Source organism: Lactuca saligna, chromosome 1, assembly GCF_052625555.1.
Source record: "Lactuca saligna cultivar CGN05327 chromosome 1, ASM5262555v1, whole genome shotgun sequence".
Taxonomy (NCBI): domain Eukaryota; kingdom Viridiplantae; phylum Streptophyta; class Magnoliopsida; order Asterales; family Asteraceae; genus Lactuca; species Lactuca saligna.
Window position 1 is genome coordinate 97467786 of NC_136417.1, and position 22648 is coordinate 97490433.

Here is a 22648-nt window from a genome sequence, read left to right on the forward strand (position 1 = left end):
GCTACAATCGGGTCGAGTACATTCCAATTATAGTTATGGGCTTAGACACATGATCCAACAGTCTCCCACTTGGATAAGTCTCCCACTTGGATAAGTCTAATAACTATAATTGCCAATGCAACTTCAAAATTCGTAGCTCTCAAAAAGCCGATGTCGAACTCTGACCCATACAGTGACGCGTCCTTTAGATAAGGGATCATATATTCCTCTGTTTTCAAGATATCTATGCGGACAAATACATGGAACATAGTCATACTTATTGTCCTACAGTTTGTTTCCCGATTTCCGATTCCTCTGACATAGAACATAACTGAACACATCAATTTAGTTCTGACCGGGCCCGACACATAAGTCAAAATAGAATCATTGAGGGACCCAGGATATCGCTTCAAATCCATGTAAAACCACATCGATTGTTAAGTTTGATGGTGTTGTAGAAACATAGTGAAGTTTGGTGGCCTATTAGTGAAATCTTGTATTTCGTTCGCTGCTTTGGTCTTATCATAAGCAAATATTTATGACCTTATTCATTAGTGAAATCCTATATTTCATGGCATTTTGTTCATATTGATGCAAACCACAATATGGTTTTGATGTGAGAACACGATTAATAATAACAACTATAATATAATCTTAGTTTGGATCTTTGAATAAATTAAATCTCCAAATTATTTTTGTAGATTGTGTTTTGAAGTTCTTATATAATCAAGTTTCAGGTTAGAGACGGAGTTTATTGAAGAAATTGTGAAGGACATCCACCGTAGATTACATGTACACTTAAGGATTGCTCGACCACTGCTTATTGGGATGGACTATTCCATTAACTTTCTAACTTCATGGTTGCAAGATGGATCATCACATACAACAGACATACTTACTATTTATACTTACTATTTATGGTCTAGGTGGGATCGGGAAGACATCTTTAGCCAAACATGTCTATGGGCTATATGCTCATGAATTCCACACAAGCAGTTGTATTGTAGATATTAGTAGGATATGTGATGGAAATTTTAATGAGTTGCTTGATTTACAAGAACAACCGTATAGTGACATTTCAAAAACAAGACCGATTAAATTTCATGATGTTTCAGTATACACCGCAAAGATAGAGAATGCCCTATCCCGTAAAAGAATTCTTCTAGTTCTTGATGATATCAGTACTCTTGTTCAGTTGGATGCATTACTTGGTAGCAAAGGCTTTCATTCTAGAAGAAAAATTATAATTACAACAAAGGACAGTTGGTTGACTGAGAGTTGTTCTTTATTTGAAACAAACATTAAACCCAGTCATGAAAGGCATTTACTTCAAGGTTTAAGAAATATTGCATCACAACAACTTTTGTGTTCCCATGCATTCATGTGCAACCAACCCAAAGCGGGATATGGAGAGGTGTCTGATAAGCTTGTTAAGTATTGTGAAGGACATCCATTGGCTCTCGAAGTTTTGGGCAAGTCTCTACATAATCGAGATCTAGCTTATTAGGAAGGGTGCATCGAAGGGTTAAAGAAAGAAAGTAGTTCCCTATTAATAATGTCTTGAAAATGAGCTTCGATTCCTTGCCATCAAAAAATGATAAGGAGTTGTTTAAACATATTTCTTGTTTTTTTGTTGGAATAGAAAGAGATTTTACTGAAACAATATTAGAGGCATGTGATATAAACACAAGATCTGGGATCACAAATCTCATTGACAGATGCCTTCTTAGTATAGGATGGAATAATGAATTGAAGATGCATCAGTTGGTTCAAGAGATGGGAAGATTTGAAGTACGTCAAGAATCACCTGACAAGCCATGGAAGCGAAGTCGAATATGGTCTCATAAGGAGTCATTCAGAGTGTTGAAACAAAAAAAGGTAAGAGTCTGTGTATACATGCCATAAGTGTGCATGTTTCAAACTAATTTTTATTGTCTAATTTTTATTTTTGCCATTGGTTTTTTCTTAGGGTAAGGGAAATCTTTTAGGCCTTACCTTTGACATGCGGATGCTTGAGAAGGAGAAGTTGTGTGCATCATTTGAGTTGAAAACAGATGCATTCAACAACATGGATATGTTAAGGATACTACAACTCAATTATGTGCATATGAATGGGTCTTATGAGAATTTTCCAATAGAAATAAGATGGATGTGTATGCATGGGTACCCTTTACGGTCTTTACCTTTAAACTTACCTATACAAAATCTTGTTGCTCTTGACCTGTCATACATCAATATTGAGTCTTTTGTTGGTTGTTATAGTAATCCACAACGATTTAATGTGGGCGCTATTTCAAAAAGTTTACTTTTATTAATTTGTTTGCATATGCTTTTTTATTTCCTCTTTGTCGGAGGTATCCTACGAAAGCAGTTTCTCAACTCTTTGTTGTGGGCTGCCAACCATCCTACCTCCCCCTTTCCCTATTTGTATGGGATCGGGGTAATGTTATTGTTGTTGTTGTATAGTAATCCACAACGACTTGAGAAATGGAAAAAAAGTTACTTATTTCATTTATCATTCTTCCATGTTGAGTTGAGTTGATGAATTTCAGTACTATTCTAACTTATTTCCATCTATGCAGTTGGATGGATCGTGCTTAAAAGAGAAAAGGTTGCTTGGATCACTATAGATTCTTAATTTAAGTTTCTTTTACCGACTTCGTAGTCTTGGTGAATTTGACCAACTTCCAACACTTGAGAGGTTAATAGTTAGAAATTGCATTGATTTGGTTGAGGTTTGTGAATCAATTGAGCAATGTGTTGAACTTGTCTTCATCGATTTGAGCTACTGTAAGAAGCTTGAAAAACTTCCAAGAAATATAAGCATGTTGAAGAATGTTAAAACAATGTTGCTAGATGGTTGTAGTCTTGGTGAATCTCGAATCTAGAATAGTGATATGGATATGTTGAAGAATGTTAAAACAATGTTGCTTGATGGTTGTAGTCTTGGTGAATCTCGAATCCAGAATAGGGATACGGATTCACTGGAATTGTGCATGGTTAACAACATTGATATAAATACAAGAACCACTTCCTCTTCCTTTGTGGGTGCTATACCAAGTGATATGGAGTAGTTTGCAATTTCTTTACCGATGTCTTTAGTAAGGTTATCACTTGCAAATAACAATTTATCCACTAAAATATTTCCCATGGACTTCAGTTGTTTATCTATGTTGAAGGAATTATATTTAGATAGGAATCCTATCCATTCAACGACCAGTTTTGTGAGAACTCTTCCTAGACTTAAGATACTTAGTATGCAAGACTGTAAGAAACTGAAGTCAGTTGAGCATCCTCCACGTACATTAAGCAGGTTGTTGCTCTTTTCTCGCCATGAGAGTTTTATAGATAAAGTTGTATTTGATCTGGAAATGTCCCCAATAAAGTTATCATCAAACTGGTGGATAGATTATCACAGTTGGTCATATGAAGTTGAAGGTATGATCAAAGTCCAACAAATGGTGGATGTTGAGGAAAAGTTATTATGTAGCTTGGGCTGGATTAATTTAGACTTCCTTGACGCAGTCCGTGTGGGAACTAATCCTTGTAAATCTAAAATCCAGGTATTGTGTAGTTATATGTCCGTCTTTATGTAAATATGTATAACATAATTATTATGGTGATTAATTAAGGTGTTTGTTTTTGGCAGACTATGTTTTATGAATTTGGAATATTCAGCACGATTTATGAGGCAGAGGAGATGCCGAGTTGGTTTAGGCATAGAAGTGTTGGGCCATTGATCGGTATATTTTACATCACGCTTAATATACTATAATTTATGTAAAATAACCGATTTTATCTAAGAATGGTGCTACTTTGACATGTATTTGAATTATGTTTGTAGGTGGTAAATATGATGAAAATGGTACAAAAAGATGCAAAAAGAAGTTCAAGGAATTACACGAAGAGAAATCAAGATTGAAAACAAAAGAATAGAAGATGTTCGGGTTTGGAAAGACGAGAAAACAAAATAAAAAAATGAAAAATTGTATTTTTAAAATAATTATAATTTAATTAAAATGATTTATTTAGGAAATAATAATTTTATTATTTTCTAAATAATTTAATTTAATTAAATGTATTTTTAATAAAATCAAAATAAAAATAATATATAAAAATCATGTTTTTTAAAATAAAAATAAAAAGAATTTAAATTAATTAATGAGGTTTAATTAAAATAGATTATTGGGAATTAATTATTTAATTTCTAAAAAATTTATATTAATTAAATTAATTTAATTTAATTTAATTCACAAAAAGAAAAAAAATATAAAAGGAAAAATTTCGGAATGAGCCCAAACCCGTAGCCCAAACCCAGAAGCCCAAAAGCTCGCGACACAGATCCGAAGATCCGAGCCCGATCCGGAGACCGCCCCGCAATCCAGATGCTCTCACAGTGAAACCCGGCTCCGACCCGGGTTGGATCCGCGCTTTTATCCGCACGTGACGTCATCGATGACATCGTCCGATCCATATCCGCTTTGATCCGGCTCCGACCCGCCCAGTTGCCGCCCCGTTTCTACTCACAGAAGATCCGCGTCTCGACCCAACTCGGACCCGATCTGGACCCGCGAAAAATGGCCCTAAACGACGCCGTTTTGATGCCAGCTCCAAGTGCTTGTGCCATGTGCTGAACCTACGGGTTTTCCTATCTTTTAAACACTTTCCAACCAATTTTAACCACTTTTTCACCACTTTTCCTATTTTAAACTCAAATTCTTTCCAACAAAAACCAAATAATTCCATCTTTTTAATTCTTTTGAATTCTTTTTCATAAGATTTAGATTGGATCTTAGGTCCAATCTAAAAGCTTAATATTCCTAGCTTTATTTCATTCTTTTTGATATTTAATTTTCCAAAAATTCACTATAAATACCACCTCAAAATCACCATTTCAAACACACCTCTTACCTCTAAGACACCTCTTACCTCTAAGACACCTCTTACATTCTTACACACCCTCTTATACCTTTTATACCAACCTACTTTCATACCACCACCTTCTTTAGGAAATTTCTATATTTTTTTGGAAGCATTTTAGTCTTCCAAATTCTTTTCTTTTTCCAAGAATTCAAGCCATCAAAGATTCAAGACTTTTCAAGATTCAAGATCAAGACATCAAGAATTCAAGAATACAAATATGAGTTTGTATAAGTCTACAATGTGCGGCTAAATTCTCTCGTGATCGCAACCGGGAGTAGGTTTTAATTCTTACTTATTGTATTATTTTTGGGTGTGAACATTTGAATTTGTTGAATATTATTTGTGGATTTTGTTTATGTTTTTAACATTATAAAATCGTTACACTTATTTTATTCATTTATCAATTAATTATTCCAAGTTTAAAATAATTTTAAGTGATCTCCCCACCGTGCCAAATCATCCAATAGCGGTGTGTAGGACGGAGGGTGCGGTTACACTTATTTTCTATTTTGGACTTAGACTTTAATTGAATCGACTATGAAAAATTAATAACACTCATTTCTAATTCATATAATTATTAATTCTGAAACCGGAAGCGATCATTTTTTTAACTGAATTAAAATCATGTATTTTTTGTTTGTCATCATATTTATAAATCTCAAATTAATCATTATTTCTTTATCGTTAAATCAAAATAGTAACTAAACTATTAACCATAAGCTCCTCTGGATCCGACCCTTACTTACCACTCGCTAGATTAGTGGAAATAAGGTTTATTTTTGACGCGACAACGACCGCTCGTCAAATTTTGGCGCCGTTGCCGGGGAGCTATTGCGCTTAATATTTAGTTATTTATTTTGATTTTTATTTTAAATTAAAAAAAATTTTAAAAAAAATTTAAAAACAAAATTTTTGATAAAAAAATTTCACATTTTCTTTCTAGTTGTTTATTTGATATATATATATATATATATATATATATATATATATATATATATATATATATATATATATATATATATATTTTAGTATAATTTTCTAATATATATATAAAATAAAAAAAATCACAATTTTTTTTTGATTTTTAAGTATAATTTCGAAAATATATATAAAAAAAATATAATTTTTTTTTTCTTTTTTGTTTATTTGATTTTTTTTATAACTTCGAAAATATATAAAAAAAATATAAAAAATACATATAAAAAAATTTATTTGATTCTTATAGTCTTTATTTATAATTGTTAAATTCCTTTTACGCGTTTGTATTTTTTTTTTTGTTGTGCATGTATACTCGTTATTCGAGACGATCCTTTCCATTGCTTTTTAACTCAGAAATCGAAAGAGCGGCAAGAAGAAATCGTGTTACTCACCGCGCCTTAATTTTTGAAGAAGCCAACAAAACCGACGACAAGATGACAGACCGAAAAACCATGAGAGATTTTGCACGACCCTCACTTGACGGGACCAAATCATGCATTAAACGACCTGAAGTAGGAGCTACAACTTTTGAGATCAAGATGCATGTGATCCAAATGGTGCAAAATAGTGCGCAATTCGATGGCTCACCCGATAGTGACCTCAATACACACATCACTAGTTTCTTGGACATTTGTGACATGTTCAAGATGGATGGAGTAACTGAAGATGCAATCCAACTACGCCTCTTTCCTTTCTCTCTACGAGGCCGTGCCAAGAGGTGGTTCTCAACATTACCCGCTGAATCCATCACCACTTGGGAAGACTTGGCTGACAAATTCCTAACCAAGTACTTTCCACCATCAAAGACAAACATGATGATCAATGAAATCCTTTCATTTCAAGCTGAAGATGACGAATCGCTATACGAAGCATGGGAAAGATACCGAGAGCTACTCCAAAGATGCCCACATCATGAGCTACCTATGTAGAGGCAGGTCCAAACATTCTTCAATAGTTTGGACATTCATACACAACAATCACTCCATGCAGCTGCCGGAGGTTCCATAAGGAACAAAACACCAGAAGAAACTTATGAACTCATAGATGAAATGGCAATGAATGGCAGTCCCGCTCATTCGGTCCAATATCGTGGCAACAAAAATAAACAACTTAAATTTGAGAGTGTACATCAAACCGATGAAGTGCTGACTGAAGTCCTTTCCTAAATGCGGAAACTGACAACTGAAATCAGTCAACTTAAACAAAACCCTCAATCTAATGTTCAAACTGTTTGCAGTTTATGTGAAGGACCACACAAGACTAAAGACTGCAGAAAAGGGAACATGTTCGCTCAAAACAATGATAAAGTTGAAGAAGTCTTTTATTCTTCCGGTGATCAGGCTGACTTGAATGAAGAAAGGCGAAATTTCTATAGACCACAACAACAACACAATCAATTCAACAACCAAAGCAACAATGACCGATGGAGGAACAACAACAATTCAAGTTCAAATTGGCGGAACAACAACAACAACTTCAACCCCTGGCAAGGCAACAAGGTCAGCAACAACAATTCGGGCCAATCCAGTCAAAATCAACATCATGGGCCAGTTTCTTCTCAAGCAAATCATGGAAAGACAAGTGAACCATACCATGATAAGCAAATGGAACAATTGATGAACATGATGAAGGAAAGTCTCAAGCAAAATGAAATTAACTCCAAATCAATTTCAATACTTGAGAAGCAATTGGGACAAATAGCAGAGCAAATAAATCGGCGACCACCTGGCAACCTTCCGGGCACCACGCAAGTAAATCCTCAACACTCAAGAGCTTCAACTAGCAACACCACCACCACCAACACCAACAACAACGCATATTTAAATGAGGTAACTATTCTACGTAGTGGTAAATCATATGATAATCAAGTGCATAAGCCTACACCAAACTCGTTAAAAAATCCTGATGAGGTTTTAGTGGAGGATTATGTATCTTCTGATAATGAAAGTGAAAAGACTCTTAAAACACCAATTGAACCAGAACATAAATTGAAAGGAAAATTGCATGAGTCGGAACTGTCTAAAGTTGGGGAAGGACATGTGGAGACAAATACCACCCCTTACCCAACAGCTTTGAAAAACCCAGAAAAACAAGTTTTTAAAAAAAATAATGATATTTGGGAAACTTTTCGACAAGTCAAAATTAACATCCCACTTATCGATGCCATTAAGAAAATTTCGGCTTATGCTAAATTCCTCAAAGATTTATGTACTCAAAAGAGACGTCACCGAATTCCAACAAAATCAAACGGTACAGCACATGTTAGTGCCGCTTTGACAGGAATACTTCCACCCAAATTAAAAGATCCTGGAGCACCTTTAATTACAATTGAAATTGGAAACATAAAAATCAAAAAGGCACTTCTTGATCTTGGAGCAAGTATCAATGTCCTTCCTGGTAGTTTATATGATAAATATGACCTTGGCCCATTGCAACCAACTAACATTACTGTGTCCATGGCCGATTTGTCACTTAAATTACCACGGGGGATGTTGCCTGATGTCATAGTCAAGGTGGAAGATTTTTATTACCCAGTTGACTTCATAGTTATGGACTCTGAAAAACACTTCAAGGACAAACAACAAAATGTCGTTCTCGGTCGTCCCTTTTTAGCAACTATAAATGCTCAAATTAGTTGTCGAGATGGTGCAATTGACGTGACTTTTGGCAACCGCAAGTTGAGACTACAAGCCTTTGGACCGAACGCTAACTCTCCAGATCATAATGATTGCTTTATGATAGACACCATCGGGGATTGTGTTCACGAGCATACCGCAAATATGCTCCTGGACATAACCAATGATTTGGAGGATGTTTTTTGTGACAGTGACAGATCTCAATCAATTGAAGATCAAAAAGAGTTTCTGAATGTTATCCATGGTCGCACGTCAACTTGGTCAAATAATTTTGATGATCTCCCAGATTCAATTGATTCAAAGATAAAGCCATCATTGGAAGAACCACCAGCATTGGAATTGAAGTTGTTACTGAAGCATTTGAAATATGCCTTTTTGGGAGAAAATCAAACGCTTCTGGTGATCATTGCATCAGATTTGACAGAGGAACAAGAACAAGCATTACTGAAGGTGCTTAACACATACAAAGCCGCAGTTGGATGGACAATTGTCGATCTTAAGGGAATAAGCCCAGCAGTTTGCATGCATAGAATCATTACCGAACCGTCGACAAAACCATCAAGAGAGACGCAAAGAAGATCGAACCCTAATATGAGGGAAGTCGTGAAGAAAGAAGTGTTAAAGTGGTTAGATTCCGGAATCATCTACCCAATCTCTGACAGTGTATGGGTTAGCCCAACGCAAACCGTTCCAAAGAAAGTTGGCGTCACGATCGTAGAAACTTCAAGTGGTGAAAAGATAACCACTCGGCCGGTAACCGGGTGGCGGGTTTGTATTGATTATCGCAAATTAAATACTGCCACTTTAAAAGACCATTTTCCTTTACCTTTCATTGACCAAATAATAGAGAAATTATCAGGTCAAAAGTTTTATTGTTTTCTGGATGGGTATTCTGGATACAATCAAATACCTATACATCCTGAAGACCAAGCCAAGACTACTTTTACATGTCCCTATGGTACTTTCGCATTCCGACGAATGCCATTCGGATTATGTAATGCCCCTGCCACTTTTCAAAGATTAATGACTAGTATTTTTTCAGACATGGTCGGGGAGTCCTTGGAAATTTTTATGGATGATTTCTCTATTTTTGGATCAACATTTGACACATGTCTCCAACAATTGGTAAAAGTTTTGAAACGTTGCACGGAGACAAACTTGGTTTTAAGTTGGGAGAAAAGTCATTTCATGGTTAAAGAAGGAGTTGTACTTGGGCATGTTGTTTCTGAAAGAGGATTTGAAGTTGACCATGCCAAAGTACAACTCATTTCCTTACTACCACCTCCCACAAATGTCAAAGGCGTGAGATCTTTTCTTGGACATGCAGGTTTTTATAGACGATTCATCAAAAATTTTAGTGCGATTTCAAAACCTTTATGCAATTTGCTCTTTAAAGACGCACCATTTTCTTTTGATGAATCGTGTATGAAATCCTTTCAAAATCTAAAGGGACAACTTTCCCAAGCACCAATATTGCGATCACCTGATTGGTCACAACCTTTTGAAATCATGTGTGACGCAAGTGATTATGCGGTTGGTGTTGTATTGGGGCAACGGGTGAATAAAAAGCCCGTTGTAATCTCTTATGCTAGCAAAACTTTTTCCGATATACAATTGAATTACACAACAACGGAAAAAGAGTTGTTAGCAGTTGTCTTTGCTTTAGACAAATTTCGCTCATATGTTTGGGGGTCAAAAGTTGTTGTTTTTATGGACCATAGTGCTTTGCGTCATCTCATGCAAAAGAAAGATGCAAAACCGAGGCTTATTAGATGGATATTGCTACTACAAGAATTTGACTTAGAAATTCAGGATAAGAAAGGAAGTGATAATGTAGTAGCTGATCACTTGTCCAGACTTCCCATTGATGTATCAAGCACTTTCAAGGAAGAAATTCGGGATACCTTTCCCGATGAACAATTATTGAACATCAATGGATTACCTTGGTTTGCTAATATTGTGAATTATTTGGCTACAGGAAAAATACCAGAGTATTGGACAAAGCAAAAGATGAAACATTTCATGGCACAAGCAAAACGGTTTATTTGGGACAATCCAGACTTATTCAAGATTGGACCAGATCAAATAATTCGGAGATGTGTCCCTGACCATGAAATTCAAGATTTATTGGCTCATTGTCACTCATACGCATGTGGAGGACATTTCAGTGCTCAAAAGACGGGTCACGGAGTTCTAGACACGGGTTTCTTCTGGCCAACAATTTTTCGTGATGCGCATGTGTTTGTTAAATCCTGTTTGAAATGCCAACAAGTTGGGGGGATCTCAAAAAGAGACCAAATGCCATTAAACCCCATCTTGGTTGTTGAAATATTTGATGTGTGGGGAATTGACTTTATGGGTCCTTTTCCAACTTCTTTCGGCAATATTTATATTTTGGTGGCTGTCGATTATGTCTCAAAGTGGATTGAAGCCGAGGCCACCAAAACAAATGATCACCATGTTGTTTGTAAGTTTGTCAAGAAAAATATTTTTGTGAGACATGGTATCCCTCGTGTGATCATCAGTGATGGGGGGTCACATTTTAAAAACTTTAAATTTGGCAAACTACTCAAACAATATGGTGTGAATCATAGAATTGCCACACCTTACCACCCTCAAACAAGTGGTCAAGTGGAAGTGTCTAATCGACAGATCAAAGAAATTTTACAAAAAAACCGTTAGACCTGACCGCAAAGACTGGTCACTTCGACTAGACGATGCGCTTTGGGCCTATCGGACTGCTTTCAAAACACCGATTGGCACAACCCCTTATAGACTTGTTTATGGAAAAGGATGTCACTTACCGGTTAAGTTAGCACATCGAGCATTGTGGGCCATCAAAGAAGTAAATTTGGAGTATGATCAAGCAGGAAAGGAACGAAAACTACAATTGAGTGAACTAGAAGAACTCCGGGATGAGGCATACAATAATGTTGTCACATATAAGTCCAAGATGAAAGCATTCCACGATGCAAAATTAAAGATCAAAACTTTTGAAAAAGGACAAAAAGTGTGGCTATTTAATTCACGATTAAAGCTTTTTCCCGGGAAATTGAAAAGCAAATGGTCAGGACCATATGAAGTAGTTGATGTCACACCTCACGGAGCGATTGAGATCAAAGATGAAAAAGGCGGTGAGTCATTCAAAGTAAACGGGCATCGTCTCAAGCCCTATATTTCATCCGCCACACGACATGAGGTACAAGTAGAACGGGTTGACTTTTTACAAGAACAACCCACTTACGTCATCTAGTTTTTGCTTCGAGGTAACACGTCTGGCTGAAGACGTTAAACTTAGCGCTACTTCGGGAGGCAACCCGAGAACTTTGTGGGTATGTTCACTGCAAACCCTCACGAGACTTCACTCGTCCATTAGGGTAACCTAGGGGTTTAAAAGGCTTGTTGCACATGCCAAGTGCAATCGCGATCCTCAGCGAAAATGATGGATTTATTTTATTTGGTGTGTTTGTGGTTTATTTCATTTTATTGTTTTATGGTTTTCTTTTGTGTTTTACATCGAGGACGATGCAAAGTTTAAAGTTGGGGAGGTATACTTAAATGAGAAAAAGGCGACAAACCAAATATGCTGCAATTTTTGGTTTTGATGGAGCCCAACAAGAAAAAAAAAATTCAACATTTTTCTCCTATTTTTGAAGATATAAAAGCCTCCTCTACCAAGAACTATCAGGTGATCTCGATTTTTTGTTTGTTTTGTGTGATTTTTTTTAATATAAATAAGAAATTATCCCAAAAAGGAAAGCATGTAATTATGTTAGTATGTTAGTGTGCTTTTACCAAATTATAGCAGGAAACATAAAAAAAACATTTTGAAGCACCAATTAGTATTACTTGTATGGATATAGAAACAAACAATAGGATGCATAACAGTGAGAAAGTGGACTGTAACAGACTGATACATTTCATGCAGTAGATCAGCTTTCAAGAACTTGTTTTAACTCTATTTTAAGAATACTGAATATCAAAATGATAAAGGCAATTCATTTATTTTTATTTTTAGCCAATTAACCCTTAAGCCTACCCATTTGTATTTAAAATCCCTGTTGTTAACCACTTTAAGCCTTAGCCTGTTCGTTTCTTAAGCAGATTTAAGCCATATCCCAAACACTTTCCTACCATGTCTTTCGACTTTATAAGCAAAGTTTTATCATTTCCGTGTATGTATTTGTTATATATATTGTTCATATTTTAGCGAGTCAAATAAATTGTGAAATTTCAGAAAATTTCTCTTGCTTGGTTCTAAAAAATTGGTTTAAAATATATATATATATATATATATATATATATATATATATATATATAAATTGAAAAAGAAGACAGCTACCCCTTTATTTGAATGTTCTCTTTTTGTTTATGTAAGTATTTATAGTTTTATAAACTTAAGGTTAGATATCAAGAAATTAACGTTGTTCGAAACATTTTACACAAATTTTCGACATTTTTAGAAAATCTAAGCCTAAGTTTAAAGTTGTATGATGTGAGATTTTTTATGTGTTATTTGTTATTTTTAGAAAATCAAAGTTTAGAAACAAATCTAAAGTTTGAGCTTCCATATTTTGATATATATCTGTTGTGTTCAAAAAAAAATGTTAAAAATAAAAGTATAGCGTTAGTGAAGGTTAGTTAGAAATATTTTATATGTTTGTAAACGTTTGCAATTTTTGTTTCAAGTTGAGTCCATATATATACACTTTGGGGTTTTGCTGTGCAAAAAAAGATTGAAAAAAAAAAAAAGAAAGAAAACCAGAACCAAGCATTTTAGTTTGAATAACTTTTGTGTTTTTGTTAATAATACAATTTTAATTTGAAATGACATATTCAAATAATGTCATGATTTTTAAGTTGAACATAATCCAAAAAGATTTTTGTCTTATCTAAACGTTTTGAGTCATGTTAGATAAGTTGTAGATGTTATTAATATTTGTATATAGTTGTATTGTATTTATCGAGTTGTAATAATTATCTTTGTTGTGCTCTTAAAGTCTAAAAGACCCAAGTCACCAATCCAAAAACATCCCTACCCTACCCTTAGCCGAACATTACAACCTGAAAGTCCTTTTGATTGATATTTAAGTAGTCTCTAAGTAGAGGTAGATCAAGCCTATGGTAAAGCGATATCTTTAAATCGACCTTGAGTGTAAACACGTCCCCACTTCAAAGAAAGAAATGTGACCTCATCATAACACTTGTTGCTATATCTTGATCAGGTGGTATTGATTGGTGTTATTTAATTCTGTTATGGTTCCATGTGAAAACTAGTTTATAATTCATATCTTTAGTTTTCAAAAACATCAAAGAAGTTTCCTAGCACGCTAATCAATTATATTTGGATCTTTCTCGGGACGAGAAAGAGATAAGTTGGGGAGGTTTGATCGGTATATTTTACATCACGCTTAATATACTATAATTTATGTAAAATAACCGATTTTATCTAAGAATGGTGCTACTTTGACATGTATTTGAATTATGTTTGTAGGTGATAAATATGATGAAAATGGTACAAAAAGATGCAAAAAGAAGTTCAAGGAATTACACGAAGAGAAATCAAGATTGAAAACAAAAGAATTGAAGATGTTCGGGTTTGGAAAGACGAGAAAACAAAATAAAAAAATGTAAATTTGTATTTTTAAAATAATTATAATTTAATTAAAAAGATTTATTTAGGAAATAATAATTTTATTATTTTCTAAATAATTTAATTTAATTAAATGTATTTTTAATAAAATCAAAATAAAAATAATATATAAAAATCATGTTTTTTAAAATAAAAATAAAAAGAATTTAAATTAATTAATGAGGTTTAATTAAAATAGATTATTGGGAATTAATTATTTAATTTCTAAAAAAATTTATATTAATTAAATTAATTTAATTTAATTTAATTCACAAAAAGAAAAAAAAATATATAAAAGGAAAAATTTAGGAATGAGCACGTGACGTCATCGATGACGTGACGTCGTCCGATCCATATCCGCTTTGATCCGGCTCCGACCCGCCCAGTTGCCGCCCCGTTTCTACTCACAGAAGATCCGCGTCTCGACCCAACTCGGACCCGATCTGGACCCGCGAAAAACGACGCCGTTTTGATGCCAGCTCCAAGTGCTTGTGCCATGTGCTGAACCTACGGGTTTTCCTATCTTTTAAACACTTTCCAACCAATTTTAACCACTTTTTCACCACTTTTCCTATTTTAAACTCAAATTCTTTCCAACAAAAACCAAATAATTCCATCTTTTTAATTCTTTTGAATTCTTTTTCATAAGATTTAGATTGGATCTTAGGTCCAATCTAAAAGCTTAATATTCCTAGCTTTATTTCATTCTTTTTGATATTTAATTTTCCAAAAATTCACTATAAATACCACCTCAAAATCACCATTTCAAACACACCTCTTACCTCTAAGACACCTCTTACCTCTAAGACACCTCTTACATTCTTACACACCCTCTTATACCTCTTATACCAACCTACTTTCATACCACCACCTTCTTTAGGAAATTTCTATATTTTTTTGGAAGCATTTTAGTCTTCCAAATTCTTTTCTTTTTCCAAGAATTCAAGCCATCAAAGATTCAAGACTTTTCAAGATTCAAGATCAAGACATCAAGAATTCAAGAATACAAATATGAGTTTGTATAAGTCTATAATGCACAGCTAAATCCTCTCGTGATCGCAACCGGGAGTAGGTTTTAATTCTTACTTATTGTATTATTTTTGGGTGTGAACATTTGAATTTGTTGAATATTATTTGTGGATTTTGTTTATGTTTTTAACATTATAAAATCGTTACACTTATTTTATTCATTTATCAATTAATTATTCCAAGTTTAAAATAATTTTAAGTGATCTCCCCACCGTGCCAAATCATCCAATAGCAGTGTGTAGGACGGAGGGTGCGGTTACACTTATTTTCTATTTTGGACTTAGACTTTAATTGAATCGACTATGAAAAATTAATAACACTCATTTCTAATTCATATAATTATTAATTCTGAAACCGGAAGCGATCATTTTTTTAATTGAATTAAAATCATATATTTTTTGTTTGTCATCATATTTATAAATCTCAAATTAATCATTATTTCTTTATCATTAAATCAAAATAGTAACTAAACTATTAACCATAAGCTCCTCTGGATCCGACCCTTACTTACCACTCGCTAGATTAGTGGAAATAAGGTTTATTTTTGATGCGACAACGACCGCTTGTCAGCCATCAATATCATTTACCATCCCATCATCATCTTCAAACAATCTTACAGGTCTCAACTTCTGCTCTCTGCACATATTCGAACTTCACTTTGAGCAGATGCATTATCCATTTGGTGAGTTCCCTAAATGGCCAGCAATGACAATTAGTAATATAACAAAGAACCGCATGTGGATATACGAATGTTACATGAACACACATGTTGTACATGGAGGGTGTTGGGTGCTGTTAAGTCATTGGATGTTTGGGAGGAATGAGATGGAGGCTGGTGACCACGTTGTTATTACTGTTACTGAGCGGTGGATTGAACGCGTAAAGGAGCGTGGGGTGAGTCTTGTATATCAGGATGATGGAGAGAAGAAGGAAGAAGATGTGTTGGGTTATTACAAGTCATGGAATCACATAATTAGTAGAGATCTCTCTCCTTTTCAAAACTACAACAGGACAATACATCTTACACAGCGAGCAATTTTTTCAGCCTGGCATTTACTTGTCTCCCTTATAAAAGAATGGTTTCAAGATGTAATTTTCATTGAGGCAAATACAACTACATATACACAGGAAGATCCGATAGAATAGGATCTGTTACAATCGAATAAGGAAAACTAAAATTATCTATATTTACACTTGACTAATATATGTATCCAGTGGGTGTTATGTGTTAATAGGCTCCCTCAAGATGGACGATCTAGAAAGGAGTCCAATCTTGGATGTAAGGGTGTGAAACTTGTGTTTTAGTATAGGTTTAGTTAAAGCATCAGCAAGTTGGTCATCACCACTGATGTGGGTAACACGGATAGATCCATCTTGTACCTTTTCATGAACGAAGTGAAAGTCAAGAGCCAAATGCTTCATCCTTGAATGAAAAACAGGATTAGCAGAATAGTGAGTGGCACTGATGTTATCACAAAAAATTGTTGGTGTGTTGTTTGATTGTTAACCAAGTTCAGAGAGGAGGGAAATTATCCATTGGACTTCAGTAGTGGTTGATGCGACAACTCTAAATTCTGCTTCAGTTGAGGATCGTGCTAATGTGGGTTGACGTTTAGAGGTCCATGCAACTGGATTCGATCCAAGGTATACGATGTAACCGGTGGTACTTCTATATGTTTGTTTGTCACCTGCCCAATCTGCATTAGTAAAAGCATGTAAGTGTAATGGTGAGTTGCATTGAAAAAGGAGGCCATGATGGAGAGTCCCATGTAGGTATCGTAGCAAGTGTTTCAATGTAGCCCAATGAATGTCAGTAGGTCGGTGCATGAATTGGGAGAGTTTGTTGACAGCAAAAGCAACATCAGGGCATGTAAGTGACAAGTATTGTAGTGCGCCAACTAATGATCTATAGTCCGTTGGTGTGGGTATAGGTTTTCCGTCGTGGATTGTAAGTTGTTGGGAGGATGATATTGGGGTGGTTGTCGATTTATAGTCACTCATGTTGGCTTTATGGAGAAGATCAAGAATATACTTGGATTGAGAAAGAAATAGACCAGCGGAATGGTGAAGAACTTCAACATCAAGAAAATAAGACAAGGTTCCTAGATCTTTTAAAGAGAAGCGTTTGGCTAGAGAAGTAATGAAAGATGATACATGAGTGGTGTTAGGTCTGGTGATGATGATGTCATCAACATATACAAGGATGTAGATGGATGAAGTGCTAGAATGATGGACAAAAAGAGAGGGATCAGAGATTGTTGGCTTGAATTTGGTGGAAAGGAGAAAAGAATTGAGTTCATTGTACCAAACACGTGATGCCTTGCGGAGACCGTATATGGCTTTATTGAGTTTACATACATGTTTGGGAAAAGATGGGTCAATAAAACCAGGGGGTTGCGATATATAGACAGAGTCAGTGAGATTCCCTTACAGAAAGGTGTTGTTGATGTCTAGGTGTCGTAGACACCAGTTATGAGATGTGGCAAGAGAGAGGATAATACATAAAGATGCTGGTTTAACGACAGGGCTAAAGGTTTCGATGTAATCGAGTCCTGGTCGTTGGTTGAAGCCTTTGGCTACTAATTTGGCTTTCAGGCGATCAACAGTTCCATCCGGGTTGAATTTAGTGCGATAAACCCATTTGCAACCGATGATATTAGGGGCTGAATCTTGAAGGAACAAGGGTCCAGGTGTGGTTGCGTAACAAAGCATCATACTCAGATTGCATGGCCTGACGCCAAGCTGGTTGTTTTAAGGCTTGAGTGATGGTTCGAGGTTCAGGAAAGGATTGTATAACTGAGTTGTAAAGGATAAAGTCATTGTTATAATATTTTGGATTTGGCTTTTGATATTTAGGAAGAGGCTGTAGGGTTGGGGGTTGTGGGGCCGGGGGAGTGGGAGGTGGATCCAGTTGTGGTATGGGAAGTGTGGCTGGAGTGGGTGCGGGTGAAACTGGTATGAGATTAATATGGAGCCATGTGTCTGGATTTGGTGTTGGTGGGGTGTTAGTGTTGGATAGGGATGTGTAGGGAAATTTGGTTTCAACGAAAACTACATGGCGTGAAGTGTAGATTTTGTTTGTGATTGGATCGAGATGGTAGGCACTTTGGGAGGAAGAGTAGCTGACAAAGATGCAAGGTTTTGATCGAGGTTGGAGCTTGTGTTTGGAGTATGGGCATAACCATGGGTAAGCTAGGCAACCAAAGCTTCTGAGTTTTTTATAGTTGGGTAGTGTTTTGTAGAGGCGAAAGTAGGGAGAATCATTGGTGAGAGTTGGTGTGGGAAGTCGGTTAATGAGATATGTTACTGTAGTGATAGCAAAAGTCCAAAGAGTTAAAGGCATGCTTGCGTGAGACAGCAGGGATAAGGCAGTCTCAACTATATGGCGATGTCTTCGTTCGGCATAACCATTGTGTTCAGGGGTGTGAGGAGGAGAGGTGAGGTGAGATATGCCACATGAAGATAAATGAGAGGCTAGTTTGACATATTCCCCACCATTATCAGAAAATAGTTGCTTGATTTTGAGTTGAAAAAAGTTTTCAACAATGTTTTGAAAACGAATGAAAGTAGTAAGAGAATCAGATTTTTGCTTTAATGGGTATAACCATATATACTTTGTGAAATGATCAACAAAGATGATGTAATATTTGTATCGTCGATAGATTGAACTGGAGAGGACCAGATATCTGAAAAGATTAATTCTAAAGGAGATGTAGAAGATAAAGAAGTTGTATGAAATGGAAGTTTGTGACTTTTATTAATGCAGCAAGAATTACAATTATCTTTGGAACAAGTAATTGTAGGAAAAGTAGAAGCTAAATGTTGCAAAACTCTAGGGTGCGGATGTCCAAGCCGATGATGCCATGGAGTGAACTTATTTGAGTGGGAAAGAAAACCAAAATGTGGAGATGGAGAGCGTAGCTCGTAGATCCCTTTACTGGCTAGTCCGCGGAGTAGGATTCATTGAGTTTTGAAGTCCTTGATAAGAAAACGAAAAGAGTAAAATTAGATTAGTATAGGATTATCAATGCATAATCGAGATATAGATATGATGTTGCGAGATATGGATGGAACACAGAGAACATTTTTTAGAACAAAAGTGGTAGTAGAAAACTTTAAAAGTAAAGAACCAACATGAGTAATGGTAAGAGACGAACCATCCCCAATTACAGGTTCCTCGGTGCCATCATAGGGTGCATGGAGAGATAGGGCTGAGGTCATTGGTGATGTGGTGAGAAGCACCACTGTCAAATAACCAATCAGAGGTGGAGGTGTTGGTGGTGTTCATGGCATGTGCCTGCGGAGGGGCGCTATAAGTTGTTCGAGGCAGTGAGGGTAAATTGACATGGGGGTATTTGTTTTTGAAGGCATAACAAGAGGTTAAGGAGTGACCTTTAGTGAAGCAGAATTGGAATTTACCAAGAAATTGTCTAGTGGGATTGGTAGTCTGTTGAGGGGTAGGGAGAAGAGGAGGGTTATTATTGTAATTTATGTAATTTCCGGGTTTTAAAGGTGGTCGTTTGTTTGCTGTAAAAGCTGTTGTTGGTTGATGAAGGGTAGTGATGACAGGGGACGTTTGAGCTAAAGAAAGCTCATGATTGATAAGCTTTTCATGGAGTTCATGGAAAGAGATCGGTGTGTCCCTGGCATGAATGGAGTCAATCACTGTTTTGTAGGATGTAGAGTCTAGTCCAGTCAAGATAGCATCTGTAATGTCTTCTATATCCATCTGTTTGCCCAGAATACCTAGTTCATCCACTATGGTTTTAATGGATTGCATGTAGTCAGTGATGGACTGTTCAGGTGTTTTTGTGGTTTGTTTGAGGAGGTGTCGGAGTTGTTTGATGTGGCCACGAGAAGGTTTAGCATAAGTGTTGGAGAGAATCTTCCAGGCTTCTAAGGAGGAAGAAGCATTGGTAATTAGCGGGACAATAGATGGAGAGAGAGTACCAACTATAGCACTGAACAGGAGGCGATCTTGGCGGAACCAGGCTGGGTAATCTTTGTGGGGAGTAGAAGTGCCATCTGCATTGACAGTAGGTTGAGGCATTGGGTGAGTGCCATCAATAAATTTGTATAGATCAAGGCCGTATAGAAGGGCTTCAATCTGAGTCTTCCAGCTCATGTAATTTGTGGATAATAGTTTGAGGGATGATGGAAATTGAACTAGGGTTAGAGATGGAGTAGTGAGGGGAAAAGTATGAATAGCAGAGGAATGAGAGTTGCCTTCGGTGGACATGGCTGGAGAAAAGCGATTGGAAGATTTAGGGAAAAATTAGGGTTCCTGGCTGATACTATATAAAAGAATGGTTTCAAGATGTAATTTTCATTGAGGCAAATACAGCTACATATACACAGGAAGATCCGATATAATAGGATCTGTTACAATCGAATAAGGAAAACTAAAATTGTCTATATTTACACTTGACTAATATATGTATCCAGTGGGTGCTATGTGTTAATATCCCTATCATCGTATATTGTTGCAGACAGCCCCAACTATCAAGGTAGATATCATTTTTGTTAAATATCTTATTGTTGTATGTTATGTATAATGACCTATTTATTTCAAAATAGATGGATCACAACCTAATTATTTTAAATAAATGGATCATATGACCTTAATTTATCGGTTTAATATTGATTTTATTGACATCTATGATAAGAGGTTGTTTCTATAAAATATAAAAAGTAAGAGTTCTACTTTAAATTTTTAAATGAATCGACCAACGTATTGATATGTCTAGATATTCGCTGTGTGACATCATTTAATTAAGTCTTTTGATATGTTGGATCACATATACTTTGAATAATAATTAACACATAACCTTTTATATGTTTTCAGAACGTAAGGAAGGGTGTTGGTTTAGAGCTTTTTCTCAAAGGAATGCTGGCATAATTGGTAGAGAATCTGAGGTATACTTTTTTACACCCAAACCTCTCTATCATCAGTCATCACTCAATAAAAAGGCATAAACAACCAAATATGTTATCATTAAGGTTTCTCACCTTGCAATGTAGTTGGGACATGGTATTTTGGAGCATGCAATTTGTTTAATTTTGTTTTAACTAATGTATAGTGAGTGGGGCATTTAAAAATTCCTAACTTTCCGTTAGTAAAGAATTACGGAGCACTAGTTTATCATTTAGTGCTCCGAACAGTGTTGGTTGCTATCATGGTTTTTGGTTTTTATTTACGTTTGTGTATTTTTATGTCAAATACATGATCTTTTTTTTTTGTCATACCTACCAAAATAGAAACATCTTATAAGGACATAATATATATACAATGAAGTGACATTTGTTTTCATAGCATTTTGTATTATATCACTGTGTACTTATGTAACTTTTAAGGTTGCTTACCTTTCGTTTTATTCATAGGGAAAGGGGTGAATCTTCAAGGTCTCATCCTTCACATGAATATGTTTGATAAAGGGAGGTTGTCTGAATTCAAAATATATGCATTCGGTAAGATGGGTATGAAGATGCATGAGTTGACTTTGAGGCTTTTATGAGTTGACTACCTATTTTGTGTATCTTTGTAATAAGGGGATTTATTAGGGGCACTTAGGTCTTTTCATAACTTAAGTCGGTGCATTGTTGTAACAAAAAGCAGGTAGTTAGGGTTCAGGGCCGTCGATCAATTTCCATTATTTGCCAACATTACAGAGAACCGGGATGTACCACCATTACATTTACAAGTGTCAATATAAATGAAGATTGTCTAATTTATTAAGCCATTTAGAAGATTAGCTATGTATTTAATTTCTTCAACTTATGCTTCTAAATATACATCTTTATTTGTAATTATCTTTTTGTCATTTTCATTAATTATGGTATGATTTATTTGTGTTCATGAAAAGGGCTTACTCTATGTTTTAAGAATGTTTAAATGTGATGCGGATTACAAATTTGTTGATACATATTAGGAATTGTTGCTAATTGTTATAGCACATAAGGTACATACTGTTTTGCTTCTTGTAATCATAGTTCAATGTTTTGCTGCTACCTTTTCGATAAGGTGAAATTCTAAGTTGTAACTCAAAACTCAATCTTTTCAGTTATATAAGCTCTCCAGTATCATAATGTTTTTGTTTTAGTGTTGTTGGTTACAACATATGTTGTCCATTATGCCTTTTTATCCTATTTGATTGCAATATATGCATACATTTTTTTGTTAACTTGTTTCCTTTTTAAGATTGCTAGTTAAACCAGAGGAGTGCCACTCACTGTTTGGGCCATCTGACATACCATTTCCATCACATGTCAACAAGAAATTGGCATCGGAGTTTCCCAAAAGCAAGTACAGGATGACTCAAGTAAGAAACAACAATTTAAAATGCATAGTAAAATGGTGACATGAATGCCTTTGTATACAAATTTCAAGATGAACAATCTCAAAATGAAGTCAATGGAAATTTTGAACTTGAGAAGATGACATAATTATTGTGATTTGCATCACAATGGCGTG

General features: G+C 35.4%; 1 protein-coding gene across 1 annotated transcript; it reads left to right on the forward strand.

The window, feature by feature from the left end:
- Positions 1 to 847: 847 nt before the first annotated feature.
- Positions 848 to 3053, forward strand: LOC145009961 (disease resistance protein RUN1-like). The gene is made up of 5 exons (XM_078968572.1): positions 848 to 1451; positions 1622 to 1857; positions 1949 to 2094; positions 2645 to 2827; positions 2924 to 3053. Exons 1-5 carry the CDS (start codon positions 848 to 850, stop codon positions 3051 to 3053), a joined length of 1299 nt encoding a protein of 432 aa, XP_078824698.1.
- The last annotated feature ends 19595 nt before the right edge of the window (positions 3054 to 22648 follow it).

What these genes read in the sequence shown, in the direction of transcription:
- LOC145009961 (XM_078968572.1), top strand. Translation starts at nt 848, where the DNA reads ATGGATCATCACATACAACAGACATACTTACTATTTATACTTACTATT. An exon ending in GAGTGTTGAAACAAAAAAAG is followed by an intron (nt 1,858 to 1,948) that starts GTAAGAGTCTGT and finishes GTTTTTTCTTAG; the next exon opens with GGTAAGGGAAATCTTTTAGG. An exon ending in TTGAAGAATGTTAAAACAAT is followed by an intron (nt 2,828 to 2,923) that starts GTTGCTAGATGG and finishes TGATGGTTGTAG; the next exon opens with TCTTGGTGAATCTCGAATCC.